We start from the raw sequence: 18,168 nt of genomic DNA, 5'->3' as shown, positions 1-18,168 counted from the left end.
AACTGGTCGGTTTAAGCCTGCACTGTGATGATGCTCCATCTCCGGTGCCAGAGAAGACCCCCACTCATGAATGTCATATCAGCTGCAAACGGGCTTGTCTTGTTCCTGAGCTCATCTGTGGTCTGATTGCACTGAGAAATCCCAGGTCATTAGGAGGAGGACTGAAGCACTTCCAAGCAGACTTTCTGGCACTGAAACTAGTAGTACTGGTTCTCCTGCAACAAGGGAAAACCAGAGTCAAACGATATTCACAGATATTGATACTTACAGTTCCAAGCAGCAAAGCCTCAAGCCCTGATTGTTCGTGTGGTACTCGCTGAGATTGGGCTTGCTTCACTGATGTTTGCTTTGAATCTTGAACTGAGATTTTATGCTCAGTTTATGCAGGGTGCTGCAGGTTTTGGTGAAGTTACCTCTTTCACTTGTGCCTCTGCAAGGACAGCCTCCGGCACCAGCTGTGCCTGTTTGTGATTCTGAATATCATATTTTCTTTGCAGCAGTTCACACCTCTCCTTCCTTCCTGCCTCAGAGAAAAGAGGAATGTTTGAATGATCTAGCTTTTTAACCTCCTGATGTTTGTGCTTCGGGAGGTGCTGCTATTTCTGTCCACGCAGCACCCATCTCCTGCTTCAGCTGCAGTGGTTGGCAGCAAGTTTCCAACGTGTGGAAGACAAACCTTAGCGATAGGTTTGTCGGGAGGGAGATGATGGTCATATCGCTTCCTTCTTCCCTGCCATGTTTCTTCTAGTCTTCTCATTCATCTCTTAGTTTATCTTCGGACCATTCTGTTGCTGGGGTGTCATCATGATGATGTCCCAGAGTCCCCATGTGATGTCCCACACCCGGTGTGCAGTCGCCAGTACGCACACAGAGTAGAGGTATTATCTATTTATTTAATTTCTGCAGACATGGGTGCTAGGTGGTAATCCACAAAGCTAGCACACCGGCCTAAAAACTCTTAGGAATATTTATACGGTTCAAAACACAGAAATACACACCCTTGATGATAATTATTGGTTAGTACCTTATCTTAACAATTTCTGTTGGTTAGCACAGCCTCTCGCTCTCATTTAAAGTTACAAGGCCCTTTAATTGATGTGTGCGTGCTCCAGCACTTCAGGGCAGGGGGGCTAGTCCAGTTCAGTCTCCAGTTGAGTGGGTGGTCGCGATCTCCCACTGGCACCTTTACCTTTCCCCCAGTTACTGCAAGTTTTTGTTGACTTTATGCCTTATCCAGCATCTGTCTGGTTTTCAGCCAGTTTCAGCGCCTCCTGTGGTGGGATGTTCCTTATTATCAGCCTTCTGTTCTTCTTCAAGGGTGTATTCGTTAGTAAGGCATTTATTGTTCATACCAAGTGTCTGGTTTCACAGGGCCTTGTGACCTTTTTAAGCTCTTTATTCTTACTTAATGAGAGATTCTACCTTTTATAATATATTTTACCTTTTTAAAAGTACATTCCACCTTCTTAAAGTACATTAATCACTATTTTTCAGGGAAGGCATTGCCAATCGTGCTTTATTGAAAGCCAGAGAGCTTTTCAGGACTCCTTAAAATGTATCATTAGATTCCTTCCATTCCCTAGGAAAAAAACTGACGCTGATGACAACATTCTGGACATTCTCTGTTCTAAAGACACCCTCTCAATGATCGTGACGATTTCTGTGGGTGAAGCAGTTCTCTGTGTGCTCCGAATTTTGTGGTTTTCTTACACCCTACATGGTCAACTGGAGGAACAAAGTTGTCTTTGAAGGCACTATTTTTATGATTGCCATTTGTTTTCCTCCTCATTAGCGGTGATGATTGTGGAAGGGAGAAACCCAAGTAAGCTGCTCTTTGAGATGGTGATGGCTTTGGAAAAGGAGCTGCCTACTTGGAGTCACTGAGCTTTGCCTAGATACGCATGAAGCTTTGTTAGCTCTCCAAGAGCACAGATTCACTGGTCTGTTGTTCATTAATGTTCTGCCTACACACTTGAGGGAAGGTTTATTCCCTTTTCTACTAGATACTTGTTTGACAGGCAGAATCTATTTGAAATCATCCTTGGACACCATGGATGACCCCTAATAACCTCTCATTTTACATACTTTTTAATGTTTTGAATGCTGAATTGCAAAAGGACATACAGTCTTTGACTGAAGACTGATTGTCATTTTTTAGGTCCCTTGGCGTCTTATTGGCAACCAAGAGCAAGTGACACTAATTCTTTTTTCTGCAGACTGCAGCCTCTTTCTCTTGTTTCTTTTACTGGAGCCCTACTAGTTGTGAGACTGTTTGTATCGCACAAATTGTATTGTATTGTACAGATACCACTTCCTCATCTCAGCTCTTCTCTTGCCCGTCAACGTTCTTGGAAAAAAACCAATGTGGGACTCAGTTTCCATCAGTTAAGGACACCATTTCAGCGTGGAGGAGATCCAGATCCTCTGGTTGATCACCTGTACGATATTCCTTCCACAGAGTGTGTTTGTGTGAGCTCATTCTAACTTGTGTCCCAAAGTAGTGTCTGCTGGGGAATTAGCTGTTTTCATCCCCAAACTGAATACTGGAGGCTGAGATTCTTACTTCATCCTCAGCATTGCTAAGGACTTTTCTTTTTCTGCTGGTAAACTCCTTTCAGTGTTTGGTTGTCTTGGTGCTGAAAGAAGCAAGGTCTCACCCATTTCTGTGCGGGGGGACAAACTGTTTTCAAGTTATATCAAGTTTGTTTTGGAGACCACAAATGTGACATTTCCGTTTGTCACTGGACTACAATCTGTCAGAGCTCAAGTTGTACTGGTTGTGGGAATCCCTAACGTTTGTCAACCAGCCATCTGGAGTCTCTCCGTACCTTCCATACCTTCTCCATACCAAACAACGTGCTGTTGCAGAAACACCGTCAGGGATGTAGCATTTGGCAAAGTGGATTGAAATTGCTGCGTGAAGGGTTCAAGCACCCACCTCTGAGGAGGTATGTCTGTGACGGTTGTCAGTTAGTCATGCACGGTGCTGAATATACGTGAATAGTCTTGCAAAACAAACAAGAAAGGAGGTTACTTAACCTCCTTTGAGAGATGCCATCCGAACATACATTTCCCCTGCCCGTTATCCTTCCAGGTATTCGTTCACCTCTGTTGGGATCTTGCAACAGAATGAACCAAAATGACCTCACGGTTTGCTACCTTCTCTGTGCATCAGATGTGATTAAAGCAGCACAGGACCGATAAAGATCAAAAATTTGTTACCCAGCTTTGAATGTTAATATGTTGTGAATGTAAATCTCGAGTGCACTTCTGGATGGCTTTGGTTGCTCCTAAAATGACCTTTCTGTTACCTTAAGACTGAAAAAGAATCTAAATACGACCAGCATTGTTACCTGGCATGCTGCTTTAGAGCTCACTTAACATACATGGACATCCTGCTGTGTTTTTCTTTTTAGTGATTAATTCCTGCATTTGAGTTTCCTGTTACTCTTGAAATGATGGCTCGTCCATATATATCAGTTCTTTGGTTAGCTAGGGAGCCATTTTATGTGGTCTAGAAAGCACACCAGCAAAGCTGTTACTCTTCCCCTTTTTGGTACGAGTTTTAAATGCTGCTCTGTCTGAATCTCTGTATCTTTTAATTTTAAGGATCTGAATATTTCTCTTTTCTCTCCTACTCTGCTCATTTTTGCAGTGCACGCTGTTGAGAGTAAGTGTTGCTGTATCCTTTCTTCCCCCCCCCCCCCCCCAACTGTTTACTGCAGAACTAATGTAATTTCTGTTATTTGCTGTGCCCATAAATCTCCTTTGGGAGGAGCTATTGATCTCGGCTGAGATTTGAGGCTTCCTGGAAGCTAAAAGGAGAGCCATCCCAGGTCATTCTGCTGTGGTAAACGAGGTCACCGGACGGAAAAAGATGAGAATCTTTGTCTTAAATGATTTTAATATATCAATGTTGGAGATAAAGTGTTGGCAGATTATTAGGTGCTCTATGCAGATAATGTAATTGAGGGGGACATGGTGACACTTTGGAGAGACTTCTGCCTTTTGAAGTCAGATGGGATAATTATCTCATTTAATCTCATTGTACAACTGGCCAGAGAATTTCTCCTGGGCGTTCATGCATCAAGCCTGCTAATCTCAGAATACCTGGTGGGAGAGTTTCTGAGGGTTTGTAAACTATTGGATTTTTTTTAAAGGGTAATCACAGAATCATGGAGTAATAGAATGGTGTGGGTTGGAAGGGACCTTAAAGATGATCTAGTTCCAGCTCCCCTGCCATGGGCAGGGACACCTCCCACTAGATGGTGGTAATGAGAAGAGCCTGGTCCCACCCTCCTGACATCCCCCCTTTCAGTATTTATAAGTGTTGATAAGGTCCCCCCTCAGCTGTCTTTTTTCCAGACTGAAGAGACCCAAATCGCTCAGCCTTTCTTCATAAGAGAGATGTTCCAGTCCCCTCATCATCTTGGTAGCCCTTTGCCGCACCCTCTCCAGCAGTTCCCTGTCCTTCTTGAACTGGGGAGCCCAGAACTGGATGCAGCACTCCAGGTGCGGCCTCCCCAGGGCAGAGCAGAGGGGGAGGATGACCTCCCTCCACCTGCTGGACACACTCTTCTTGATGCACCCCGGGATGCCATTGGCCTCCTTGGCCCATTGCTGGCTCATGGTCATCCTGTTGTCCACCAGGACTCCCAGGTCTCTTTCCACCGAGCTGCTCTCCAGCGAGTCACCCCCAACCTGTCCTGCTGCGGGGGGTTATTCCTCCCCAGGTGCAGCGCCCTACACTTGCCCTTGTTGAATTTCATAAGGTTCCTCTTTGCCCAAATCTCCAGCTTGTCCAGGTCTCTCTGGATGGCGGCATGGCCTTCTGGTGTGTCAGCCACCCCCCCAGCTTTGTGTCATCGGCAAACTTGCTGAGGGTGCACTCTATCCCCTCATCCAGGTCATTGATGAAGATACTGAACAGGACTGGACCCAGTACTGACCCCTGGGGAACACCACTCCTCACTGACCTCCAACTAGACCCTGTCCCCCTAATCACGACCCTCTGAGCTCTGTCTTTCAACCAGTTCTCTATCCACCTTACTGTCCATTCATCAAGCCCACTCTTCCTAAGCTTCCCTAGGAGGATGCTGTGGAGGACTGTCGAACGCCTTGCTGAAGTCAAGGTAGACAGTGATGTAAATCTAGTATAACAGAACACATGATGTAAATCTAGTATAACAGGTTAGTCAAGGACTGGTCTTTCTCAAGTGCTGCCCTTGGATTTCTGTGTTACTGCGCTGTAAGTGTAAGATTTGTCAGCCTTACTAGTCCTCGGCTCCCACTTCACATGCTAACAAGTGTGACTGCCCAAGCATTCGAGCTGCAAACGCCATAATCCCGCATGGGGTTCTAAGAGCACGGCTGCCAGGAGGAGCATCCCTGTCCCTCCCCGTGCATTGCTGCGCTGCGCCAGCACAGGCATTCGTGCGGCTGCGTGATTAACCTTCCTTTGGAGCTGCCCTGGCTGGAAGACTAGCCTCACATAAAGCGGTGGTTACCTTTCAGCCTCTTGCGTTCTCTGGTGTGGCTCATGACCGAAAGGAGGGTGGGACAGGAACGAACCATCAAGAGAAAGATCGGGGGACAAAGACCGTTTGATTCCTTTGGCAGTAGGTCCAGTTTAAATGCAGATCCACCAGCACCAGGATCTCTGTAGAACTTTATTTATGAACTGAAGGTTTGCCTGCTGGTGTCTGTAGAAAAGGCAGCAGGACTTGACGCTTCACTGACAGATAAGCCACTTAACTCTTGGTTTAAGTGCAAATAACACCGCAGTGTGAAACAGGGTGTTGCTGGTAACTGTTAAGAAGAACAGCATAGCATAATCCCAAGGCCACTTCTCCCTTCTTTCCTTTCTCTGCCCACCATTTCACACCTATTTCCAAATTTTCAGGAATTTCTTTTTGAAAGCCAAATGAGTTCTTTGGTTCAGTTGCCAGCGCAGCACACGAACTGCTGTGCTAGTGGCAGCGATCAGTCTGCGCGCTTGTCAGAGACAGCGACAGGAATATCTGAAGCCAGTGCAGCTCTGAGCTCTTTGTAAGGCAGAACTCTTGCCTTAATTCCAGTGAGTGCAGCCTTAGTTTCTCAACATTGAACATTTTAACTGTGAAATGCAAGGGCCTCTCCCTAGATCAGTGCGTTAGGAGAAGTATAGTTAGGGCTTGGAATTTACTTTTCTAACTGTGCGTTCTCTGTTTTGCATGTATGTATCTTAGGGTTTAGTAAGGGTTTTCTATAAACACGAGTAATGCTTCTGGTGTTTAATTGAAAGATGTTAATAGGAAAAATGAGTTCGCAGCACACAATGTTTTAAAGGAGAGGCCAGTTTCAATCAGTTCTTCAGCCTTGCAGCCTGTCTTGTGCTAGGCTGTGTATCAGAAACCCTTCAAGGCAGCAGAATTCCTAATCTTTGTCAATCATGTGGCAGCCCTTGGTGATCTGACTCCATCAGCTCCTGAAATAACAGCCCATGATTTTTGAGGTGTGCTTTTCTTTGCTAAGGTGAAAGGTGAGGTCTGGCTTCCGTGGCGTGTGAATTTACCTGTTAAAATGCGCTGCAGCTCTCTGGCTACTGTAAGATGATTGTGCGATGTTTGGTAAACCTGGTAGGAGCCGTACTGAAACTGAGTTGTAAGTTATATTTTCATCCTGAGGCTGATGCTTCTGGCATTGCATAAAGTCACTTAAGTAGCCAACCGAAAGATATCTGTTGCCTCCCATTGCCCATATCCCTTCTGGAGGCGTGCGGTGCTGCTGGCGTCGTCATATTGCTGTACACAGGAAGGGCAGAGAGAGGGCAGGCCAAATTCCCCAAATCCTAGCACCGGTGGCAATCATCTTGGCCCCCCAGTGGCTTGCAAATATCTCCGCAAAGACCTTTCCTTTCCCTGCGTGTTCTCCGGGCAGCAGTAACGAGGCTGATTGATAGGCAGAGCGCTGAGATTTGCTAAGACGACAGTCATTTCTTAGGGTACTTGCATGTGATATTAAGGCATGTGCTCTGCGTAGTTGTTAGTTTAGATCTGTGGTGCCTCTGTGTTTTACAGTAGTTAGAGGAGTTACGTGTATCAGGTGGTGACTGAGACACCAGTGAAGTTTTCCTTGCTTGCCCTTGGGATCTTGTTTTTGCCCTAGATTAAGAATATGTTCAGGTGAGGACTGGAATACTTAATATGAATTAACCCCAAATTAAAGTTACTTTCCTTCACCCTAGCGGTGTCTAGTGTATGTCAGGAGGGGGAATTGCAGCAGTTTTATCTATCACATGCCCTACTGCAAGGAAGAGAGAAACCCAGGCAATTTTCTTGCCATTTTAGATTGCGATGGAAATGAGAGGAGCTCCCTACCTAGAATAAGGTAAACAGATACGCTTGTTATCGCAGTCTGAACTATATTGTTAAACTATTTTTCTATTACAGTTCACGATCTGCAGAGCTTCGGACTTGATAATGTAAGTGTTCCCAAGATGGCGTTCTGGTTCTCTTGGTCTTCTGGATTTCCCTGCCTGTGCCGCATTGAGATCCTGGTGTATTGATCCCAGCTGGATTTGGCTGTATAAGTCTGGGCAGAACCTGGAAGCTGCTTTCACACGGGTCTCTGAAGTGTGTTCTGTGACATCTGCATGTTGCTTGGCAAGCCTGTTCCCTTCTTCCTGAGACTGCTTTGCTCCTTAATCTGCGCTTCCCAGTTTTCTGAGGTTGACACTTTCACCACTGCTTCTGGATCTGTTGGAGTTTACCTTGTGCCGGGAGGAAAGCAGATGATACCCGTACCAGTGCCACCAAGGCAGCTGGCAGCATGATGCTCCTATGGCAGAGAGAGGAATGGCGGGGAGAGCCCGCTCTGTAGATGGGAGGGAAGGGCACTGGGATCTGGGGATTTCCAGCAGCAAAGGGAGAAATTCCACATCTTGGAATCTCCCATGAATAAAAAAAAAAGAGCAAGTGCTTTGGAGTTTACTGTGAGGACACACAGAGTAAGGGAGGACCTGTCCCCGTTCCAGAGCCACACTCAGAAAAATATACAAATAATTAACTTTCAACCCCTTACCTTGCCCCTGGGATGCTGTGCAGTTGTTTGAGTTATTAACATTTCTGTTTCAGATCAATATGACGCACTATATCAAACATCTCTCGTTTGGAAGGGATTATCCAGGCATTGTGAACCCTCTGGATGGGACGGACGTCACTGCACAGCAAGGTAAAAGCCAGCTGAGAGAAATCTCTTTTTAAGTGCCTGTATTAATGAGTGTTAGAAGAGAACAGGAGCAAATTTCCTAGTCTTTAACAAGAACCCTGACAGCATTGTGTAAAATATAGACTCCTCCACCTTTTGCTCTTTCTGGAACAGCTGCGTCCATTCATCTGGAACAAATCTGCCAACGTGTGTTGATTCTGTGACCTTTCTGAAAGATCTCTGTTTTCAGTGTTCAGGGATGCACAGCAGCAGGTGTAGCACATCGTTATTAAATGTCTGCATCAGGTGTAGTGCAGGGAGAGCCCTGTCTAGCTACTGCATGCAGTTGGAGATAACCAGAAGATGCAGGATAGGGGAAAAAATTGCCTAATTGATAGTGGCTGGAGAACCGTGCAGTATGCCTGGCTGTGATCTACCCAACAGTAACGGCTGAACAGCTGCGGTGAAGTTGAAATATTGCTGATCTTTCCTAGATACCTCCAGTTGGCTGGCTTGCGAAGGAAAGGCACTTCTCTCCTCATGCTACTGCTGCTCAAACTGTAATCTTGTTTTATTCACACAAGACTGACTGTGTGCATTTTCCGTGAAACATTCTGCGTTTTATATGCAACTGCAGAAATTAGTTATTTTTTCAGATCTGTGAAGTCTGCAAAGTTTGTATTTGCAGGTACTTGGGGTACTGTTGTGTAATAAAGCTTGGAGAAAGAAGTTGTTTGCTTTGAGGTGGTGGTAGGATTGTTAATCGTACCTGAATACATTATTTTAAATTTTCCACCATTGATTTACATTCTTGTACCTAAATCAAAGGATGGTACTTAAAATACAGAAAAAAGACAAGGTGTCATAATGCTCGATACGATTATGGTGCCATAGCTTTTCTGTGGAGTAACAAACCCTCTGAGAGGTGGCCCCTAGCTAGCTGGTAACACACACGTTGCTCCCAAGTCCTTCTCCTCAGGGCTGCTCCCAATCCATTCTCTGCCCAGCCTGGATTTGTGCCCGGAATTGCCGCAAGCCACGTGCAGGACCTTGCCCTTGGCCTGGTTGAACTTCATGAGATTTGCACGGGCCCACCTCTCAAGCCTGTCCAGGTCCTTCTGGATGGCATCCCTTCCCTCCAGTGAGTCGACCGTGCCACACAGCTTGGTGTCGTCGGCAAACTTGCTGGGGGTGCACTCAATCCCACTGTCCGTGTCTCTGACAAAGATGTTAAACAGCACTGGTCCCAGTACTGACCCCTGAGGAACGCCACTCCTCACTGGTTTCCACTTGGACATCAAGCCGTTGACCACAACCCTTTGAGTGTGACCATAGAGCCAGTTCCTTACCCACCGAGCGGTCCATCCATCAAATCCATGCCTTTCGAACTTAGAGACAAGGATGTCATGAGGGACAGTGTCAAACGCTTTGCACAAGTCCAGGTAAATGATGTCTGTTGCTCTTCCTGTATCGACCAACACTATCATGCTGTTGTAGAAAGCCACCAAATTTGTCAGGCATGATTTGCCCTTAGTGAAGCCATGTTGGCTATCACCAATCACCTCCTTGTTTTCCATGTGCCTTAGAAGAGCTTCCAGGAGAATTTCCTCCATGATCTTGCCAGGCACAGAGGTGAGACTGACCGGTCTGTGTAGTTCCTCAGATCTTCCTTCTTTCCCTTTTTGAAAATGGGGGTTACATTTCCCCTCTTCCAGTCAGCGGGAACTTCACCAGGCTGCCATGGCTTCTCAGCTATAATGGAAAGCAGCTTAGTAACTTCATCCGCCAGTTCCCTCAGGACCCGGGGATGGATTTCATCAGGTGCCATGGACTTATGCACCTTCAGGTTCCTTAGATGGCCTTGAACCTGATCTACTCCTACAGTGGGCATTTCCTTATTCTCCCAGTTCCTGCCTTTGCCTTCTGCAACTTGGGTGGTTTCGCTAGAGCCCTCGCCGGTGAAGACCAAGGCAAAAAAAGCTGTTGAGTACCTCAGTCTTGTCCATGTCCCGGATGACCAGGTCTCTTGATTCCTTCCGGAGAGGAACCACATTTTCCTTAGTCTTTCTTTTGTCATTGACATACCTATGGAAGTTTTTCTTGTTGCCCTTGATGTCCCTGGCCAGATTTAACTCTATCTGGGCTTTAGCTTTCCTAACCTGATCTCTGGCTGCTTGGGCAATTTCTTGTATTTCTCCCAGGCTACTTGTCCTTGCTTCCACCATCTGTAGGCTTCCTTTTTGCTTCCGAGATTGTCCAGGAGTTTCTTGTTCATCCATGCGTTTATCCTGGTGTTTTTGCCTGACTTCTTTGTTGGGATGCATCGGTCCTGAGCTTGGAGGAGGTGGTCCTTGAATATTAGCCAGCTTTCTTGGGCCCTTCTTCCCTCCAGGGCATTATCCCATGGTACTCTGCCAAGGAGATCCCTGAAGAGGCCAAAGTCTGCACTCCTGAAGTCCAAGGTAGTGAGCTTACTCTGTGCCCTCCTTGCTGCCCTGGAGATCTTGAACTCCACCATTTCATGGGCGCTGCAGTCAAGGCTGCCGTTGAGCTTCAGGGCATTTGAAAATAGGTTTTCAAAGCAACTCCTGCCTTCCGTTATCCTTAAGAGGAGTGAAGGAACAGGCTGGTCTGAGGCAGCAGCAGGAGTTCTGGTTTTTTGTTCTCTGATCCAGATCTTCTTTTTCACCTGATATGATAGAAACTGTACTTCTACAGGAATGAACTGTAGTGTTAATTGAAGTTGCTGTAGGATACTCGTTTGGAGTTGAGTGTGTTTTCTTAGGGTTGTGCTGTTAAATATAAATGTTTTCATGTACTATAATAAAAAATTTCAAGAGGTTATACGGCTAAAACTATAGCAAGATAACTGTTTTGTAAAATGTTTTCAATTTAGTCAAGGCCAAAATGGCAGTAGTTCTGGTTTTGGTTGGAAGGGGAACGAGTTTCACTTTGGCAAAAGGAAAACTCATGTCAGACATTAACTTTACTGTCCTTGAAAATCTCCAGAAGCTGTTGCATAGAAATCTGTTCCCTGACAAGTTGAAAAAAACCAATTTGTGTCTACCTAACCTGTCAGTTAAGCTTTCCAGCTCTTTGCCAGCTACTAATTGTGTGTCTCTGTCTTTGCTCATAGCTTCCATGATGTTTCAATATTTTGTCAAGGTGGTCCCCACGGTGTATATGAAAGTAGATGGTGAAGTAAGTACCGTTTTTTCCCCTATTGCTTTAGCAAGTGAAAGCCTTCAGACTTTCTCCTCATATTCTGATGCTGACATTATCTGACCTCTGGTGGAAACAACACCATCTGTTTGACTTTCTTCATATAACTGCCCCAGTAAGAATAACAGTTTCTACGGTGTATGGTTGTCTGTAATGTTGCAGCAGTGATGAAGCAGATTTTCAGCCTGCTCTGTCCCACCTAGATCAAAGTGACATGCCATTTTCATCATGTTCCCTCATGAATCCCTCCTAGTGCATGATCAGGAGAAGGTAAAGCAGCAAGGAGAACCTAAAAATGTTCTTTGGAGAATAACCCAAGATCAGCTTGTCTCCAATTTAAAAACTCCTTTAGCCTCCAGAAGAGCGTGGCTGGATTTCCAGCCCTGCTGTCAGGACAGGTAAGGTAAACAAATTACTGAGGAGATACCAGGGTGAGACGAAGATCCTGAGAACAGGGACAGATTTTTGCTCTCTTCTGAAGACAGCCTGAGGGAGCAGAAAGAACTGTGACTTCATTCATTTGGAAGCTGTCATTTTGCAGGGGATCTCAAGAGGTACAGAGAACCTCTTTTTAAAAACCGAAATGAACCTGTCGGTTATCATTACCAAAATGAACCTGTCGGTCTCAGGGCAGCAGACTGATGTAAGCTGTTGTGTTCCTTTTGCAAAGAAAACACCAGTAGAGGCAACAGCTCTACTGTTGCGCAGACTTCACCACCAGTGCTAACCAGCGTACTTGTCTAACCCCGTGAGGAAAAGACAGATGCCACATGCCACGGTACCTCTGTGACCATTCACGTACAAGATGGCTTAGCTCCCTAGCTGTCTCCCAGGTTTAGGTTCTGTATTTTCTATGCTGGGTGGTCCATGCCCAGCTTCACTTTAACACCAAGCCAGTTTCCTCTGAGGTGAAACCGAAGTGTGGTTCTGGGGCTCATTCAGTGCAAGGACTGATCTACGCGGGGATGAAACTGCGCCAGAATTCGACTCCCTTCTCCTGCGCAGTTTTATAACACTGTGCAAACCCCACAGCACTGGGAACCCTTACCACCTCAGGCTCTTCACCCAAACTCATGCTGCGCTCGGGCACGTACCACGTATCCTTGCAGTGAGAACAGCATACTACTGCACATCCATGTGACTTCCATGTTGGTTTAGGCACTAAGAAATGTAAATCGCCAGCAGTTCATTAGTTATGCCAGAGGCTGCATACGAACTACAAATCTGAGGGGACACGCGGCCACAGTAGATACAATTCAAGCAAAGCTGTCCTAGAGCAGTGCGGGCAGAGCAATGTACCAGAATCCGTTGGAAAGGTAGATGCAGTTTGTGTTTCTTCATCCGCCCTAAGGGTTGAAACTGTTTGCAAGACTCAGTTCTCATGTGATAAATCCTGATGTGGGCCACTCTTTCTCCAATCCCCTGCCTAGAAAGGGCCCGTCTGGTTTTTTTCTGGAGGTTGGATGGAAGTTACTTGCTACGAGGTGATACTGGGAGAACCTTCAAACAATCTTTGAAGCTCATTCTGCTTGGATTCAGGATGCCTCTGCAGTTTCTGTGGAGGGCTGAAATGCCTGAAGTACGAAGGATAGTTAATAGGAGCCGTATCCTTGTGACCACCCCAGTGCCATAAGCCACCGTGGCTTCTGTTTCTCGTGGTGAAATCTCGCATGCTACTGTAGATCTGTTGTTCAGATTTCAAAGGACTTCTCTGTCAAAAGAATTGGTTTTTAGTAGTCACCAGGAGAGAAATCCCTGCAAACATAGATACTTACAGTAACTATGGATCCTAGTACCCTGCCAGATGTGTACCAGGGGCTGTGTTTTACATTCAGTACTTGGAACCCCCAAACATGGAATTTAGTGAAGAAACTGCATAGTATCTTCCTCAGCTTGGATGGTAATTTGTGTCAGATAGCTTATTAGGGATGATAGAACATAATTTCATTTTACAGAAACCAAATTAATTTGCTCTAAGAATAGGACTGGTATGGACAACGTGTAGAAGAATGGCAGGGCACAGAAGAATGCTGCAGGGTCATCTTCATTCATACAAAGATGGGCAATCTGTCCTTCTCCAGCCCTGGCGCTCTTATGCTTTTACATATTATTTCCTTTTCTCTTACCCTTGAATATATATATATATAGCTTTCTCACATCAGTGCTGTCTCCTTGAAGCATGCTTAGGTGGACTACATTTTGGTAGAGGATGACGTGGACTTGGGGTTGAGGCTGAGAAGCTATCATCCGGTTTATGCCATTACTTGCCAGCAGAGACCAAACCAGTCCAGCCTGGGGACTGGTGCAGCACTCGTTCTTTGGGCTAGCTGGGGCTTTAACTGATAGCCTGTAGTAAAAATAGACCTGATCCTGGTGGTGCTCTTTATGACCCTTTTTATGACCCACTGTCAGACTCCCCACAAGTGAGTGGGCAGGGCTACAATTCATATGGTTCACTGAACCAGTGTTAGGCTTTTCTATTCCTTGTTAACAAAACAATGTTTCCTGTGTTTGTTTCCTGCTAGGTGGTAAGGACTAACCAGTTTTCAGTTACACGACATGAGAAGATAGCCAACGGGCTACTAGGAGACCAGGGTCTGCCTGGTGTGTTTGTGCTCTATGAACTTTCACCCATGATGGTGAAGCTGACAGAGAAACACAGGTAAGAGACGTTTCAGTCTCTCTCACTGATTTTGTCATTTTGCATAGCTTAGAACTCCATCCTCACTTAGACGTGATGGTGCAAATGCCTGAAAGCCATCCAAGCCCCTTCGCGGTCCGTGGAGAGGAAGAGGCCCGACCAGAGGCCCTTGCTCTCAGTGTGAACATGTGAAAGAGCTTGTGGTTTTTCTAATATGACCTGAAGCGTTTTAATCCAGTATCCAGATGGAGAAGGAAATTGGTGCAGGGAGCAGAAGTCGGATGGAACGGTTCTTGATTCAGACTAATTTCTTCAAAGGTTTTTTTTTTAATGGGAAGACAGATTTATATAGCGTACCCACCTTACCAGCACCTACAGCAGCACCCACGCTCATCCAGTCAGGTTACTTACTCTGCATTTGCTATAGCTTTTCTTCGTGTAGTAGTCAGTGTGGAACCTATTTCTTCTTTCCAGGTCTTCCATTAATCACAGGCATGTAATGGCAGGGGTCTGGGAGGGGTTGTACCTGTCCGATCTTTTAGGTTCATAACGAGGGACAGCCAATGTCCATACCTTAAAATGTATTAACGTGTGCTTAGGGATTAGTTTTTGTGTTACAACAGCCTGCTGTGCGTTCTGTCTGGGTAGGAATGGATAAAATCTTAATGGTTAAAAGCTCATCCTTTAGGTTTGCGAATTCAGTACTTGCCTCCCGGGGTTGCCACTGAGCTCCTTAGAGCGCACTGCGCTTCTGCTATTCGATGCTGCCCAGTAAAAGTATCGGTGAGAGACCCCATTCTGTAGCCGGTAGGGGTTATCTAATTGTTAAATCTGATAATTGTCAGCTATTACTGTTTATATAGTCGTGTGCTATGGTGAACATTATGATAATTAGGAATTAGTTTTGATGAGTTGCTACTTACCTGACATTGGTACCTGAGCTCATGCTGGTTGTTCAAATGTTTTTCCTCATTCTAGGTCCTTCACACACTTTCTCACAGGAGTTTGTGCCATCATTGGAGGCATATTTACAGGTATTGCACCTTTCAATATTTTTTTCTTTCTAAAGTGTAAACATTTGCCATCTTACTCTTTCTAAAGTCTGCATGGGAGGTAATAAATCCCTCTTTGATGGGAAGAGGTGACTTCAGCCCTTAGGAGGGGATATAGCACGTTCTGCAGAGCCACGGGAGTGGCGTCAGATGGTAATTAGCACTGCAGGCTTTCAAGATGCTGTAGACCTATTACAATATTTTATTTGATGAAATGTTTTCATTTCATTATGATATAGACCTGTCATAAGGTTTCATGGTGATGCTTTACAGGATGCTTTACATTGTTTTCAAATAATGCAGCCTTTCACATATCGTGTGAATCCATCCGTACTGTTTTCTTGGCCAGCTTGGGTCTGTAAGCAGATTTCCACTTTCATGTGGAACTAAAGCCAGTAAAACCTGTGAACCCAGGTTGCTATGGGCATAGCCATCTCAGAGGTGTCAAACTGTGTGTTCCCGGACATCGGAGCTCCAGTGAGTGCCCTGCAGGAACTAAAAGTATCCCTCAGAGCCAAACAGGGTCCTGTAAGGAAAGGTTGGACATCATTCTCAGGGCTGGCTTCTGGAATAGCTAACTGGTATCTGCTCAGCTCCACGCGTGTGACAGAGCCCAGCCTTGGTCCAGCCTTGCACTCCAGCTAATAACCCAGCGTGCTCTGAAACCCAGGCAGAGACGCTCACGTCCTCATCAGAGGCGTCTGTGAAGGGTCAGCCTGGAGATCTGGGCAGCAGATCTTACTGGGTCCGAGAAGCCAGCTACTGTATCATGGAACGCTTGTATCACATACCTATGTCACATAATACCTTCACCTGCAAGGTTTTCCTGTCGCCTGAGGTGTCCCAGTGCTCAGTTAACCTCATACTGTGAAACAGGATTTCTGTCTGTAATAAATGTGGTCATATGCATTTCTATGGTTGACTCAGGGAAAGGTTTTCAAAAATAATTTTCATGACAAACGCAAGCGGCCTCTGATACTGATGAGGTTTGATGGCCGGTTCATAATGTTTGCTGCTATAAGCCACGTTCAGACTCTCCGTATTCATGTTCTAGAGGACAGATCAGATCAGCTGTGTAACGGTTTTTGTGTTACAGCACCAAATTGATTCCACAAGTAGAGATAATTTCAGGGCAAAACAACCACAAAAGACAGTCATCTGAAGTGTTACTCAAAGACCATAGTAAGGCAAATAATTCCATGTTCTACGGTAATAAACAGAAGACTCGGTTACCATTTTAGCTGCTACTCTTTATGTAGTATTGAAATATCTGTCTTTGTGTAGGGACAAGTAGTTTCTTAGCTGAGGTGTTGAATAAAAGATGAAAAAGAACGTAAAGCTTCATAAAGACATTGAAAATATCTTCACTTACGGGCAGCCTGTGTTCCCTCCCTGCAGGAGCTCAGGGCTCCTGTCCTGTGAAAGCTGCCCCGGTGGATGCAGGGTTGTCTGGGGTTTGTGGTGCAGGAGACCCATTCTGAGCTTCTCCGTGGCCCCAAACAAGCACTGAATTACTAGGCTCCTTCAGTGCTAGAGAGATTTGGGAAAAATACCGCAGAAAGAACTGAAGGTTTGCATCCTTGGTGGGTGAACATCGCGGTCTCCGATAAAGGGCATCCATAAAGGGCAGCGCGGGGTAGAGCAGCTCGCTTTTAGTTACTGCGAAAAGAGCAGGAGATGGGAAACCTGCTCTTGGCAAGCTGGGTCAGGGCAACGCCGTGGCGTAAAGCTCTTGGCATCAGCTTCCTCTCCAAACGCTTCTCACTCATCAGTAAACACCTGGCTCATTTTTACTTCTGTAAGAGAGATCTTCTTCTGGAGAAGTACGATCACCTGTGCCCTGCAAGCCGGATCTTGTCGGTCCTAATGACATGATGACCGTATTCTGCAGAGCAGCAGCAGCTGGCTGCCTGGGGGAGCTGGAATTCCTTTCCACTGACAGAAGGATTTGTGTTTTCTTTCCCTGGGATTTGTTCTCTCTTTGAGGCGTGGCTAGCTTGGTCCATCTGTTTTTTTTTTTCCTTTTAGTTGCAGGATTCATTGACTCCTTGATCTATCACTCAGCTCGTGCCATCCAGAAGAAAATTGATCTTGGGAAGACAACATAAATAAGCAATGATCTCACCCCACAAAAAACCCTCTAAGGAGAACTAACCAGGTTTTTTTGAAACACAAGCGATGTTCTGAGTACACAAGAGAAGAGGTTCGGAATTGCCAGCTGGCCCTGACTGCTCGTACGTTACTGTCCCGTTATTCTTTGTTTGGCATTAATTTGTGGGTGGAACTGCTTGAACCTTGCTGCTGTGAAGATGAGCCATCTTGTCTGGCTGTGCAGGCCCTACTGTAAAACCCCTTTGGTCAGTCCGTGTTCGGCCAGTTCCGCCCTCCTCCCCTGAAGAGCTGCTGGAGACACTGTGTTCTGTTTGCCTCCAGGAGTAACGGACCTGGGGTGGATTGCAGTTGCCATCAGATAAGCTTTCTAGTGACACCATCTGGCTTTTTTTTAATTTTTCTCTAAAATTTTGGGGAGGGCGCTGATGCTGCGTGCCAGACCGCTGTGGAAACGTGCCGAATCCCGTGCACTTTCCGCCCCCCCTGTCCTGCGCAGCAGTGAGACCTGGCACGTGGGTCGCGCTTACTGTCCTGTGGGGCATTGCAGCCGCCCCACGCTGCTCCGACGACAGACGCGAGTTGATGTTTCAGCAAAAAAAAGTGTTTTGAAGTTTTAATTGGTTTTTAAATCGGATGGTGTTTTTCATTTCCGCTCTGTTTATCTTTTGAAATAAAGTCCATCCTCTGTGTTTTGGAAAAGCATTTGGAAGAGTAATTGAATTATTTGAACTAATCCTGGTACTGAATGGGAAACTATAATTAAAAAACACACCTGCCTTGTGGCCAAGTATGTAGACAGCATGATGAGCGTGGTTTGCATTTTTTTCTTTTTAATGATCTACACAAGTGAGTACAATGTTTGGTATGTGAAATTATAGTGGGAGAATTTGGAAAACAATGAGGAAAAATAAAACTCTGTGGATTCCTGCCTCATTTTTAGGCAAAGCAGATTCA

General features: G+C 45.7%; 1 protein-coding gene across 1 annotated transcript in view; it reads left to right on the top strand.

Moving 5' to 3' along the window:
• ERGIC3 (ERGIC and golgi 3) overlaps positions 1-17,916 on the top strand; it is a 32,903-nt gene extending 14,987 nt beyond the window's left edge. The window contains exons 8-13 of the mRNA XM_054218140.1: positions 7,431-7,462; positions 8,115-8,211; positions 11,324-11,388; positions 13,935-14,071; positions 15,029-15,084; positions 17,131-17,916. Coding sequence (XP_054074115.1) covers positions 7,431-7,462; positions 8,115-8,211; positions 11,324-11,388; positions 13,935-14,071; positions 15,029-15,084; positions 17,131-17,210 — 467 coding nt within the window. The 3' untranslated portion in view covers positions 17,211-17,916. The remainder of the gene's footprint in view (positions 1-7,430; positions 7,463-8,114; positions 8,212-11,323; positions 11,389-13,934; positions 14,072-15,028; positions 15,085-17,130) is intronic.
• The last annotated feature ends 252 nt before the right edge of the window (positions 17,917-18,168 follow it).

This window comes from Rissa tridactyla, chromosome 12, assembly GCF_028500815.1.
Source record: "Rissa tridactyla isolate bRisTri1 chromosome 12, bRisTri1.patW.cur.20221130, whole genome shotgun sequence".
Taxonomy (NCBI): domain Eukaryota; kingdom Metazoa; phylum Chordata; class Aves; order Charadriiformes; family Laridae; genus Rissa; species Rissa tridactyla.
The sequence above is the reverse complement of the archived record's forward strand: the minus strand, read 5'-3'. Positions and strand labels throughout refer to the sequence as shown.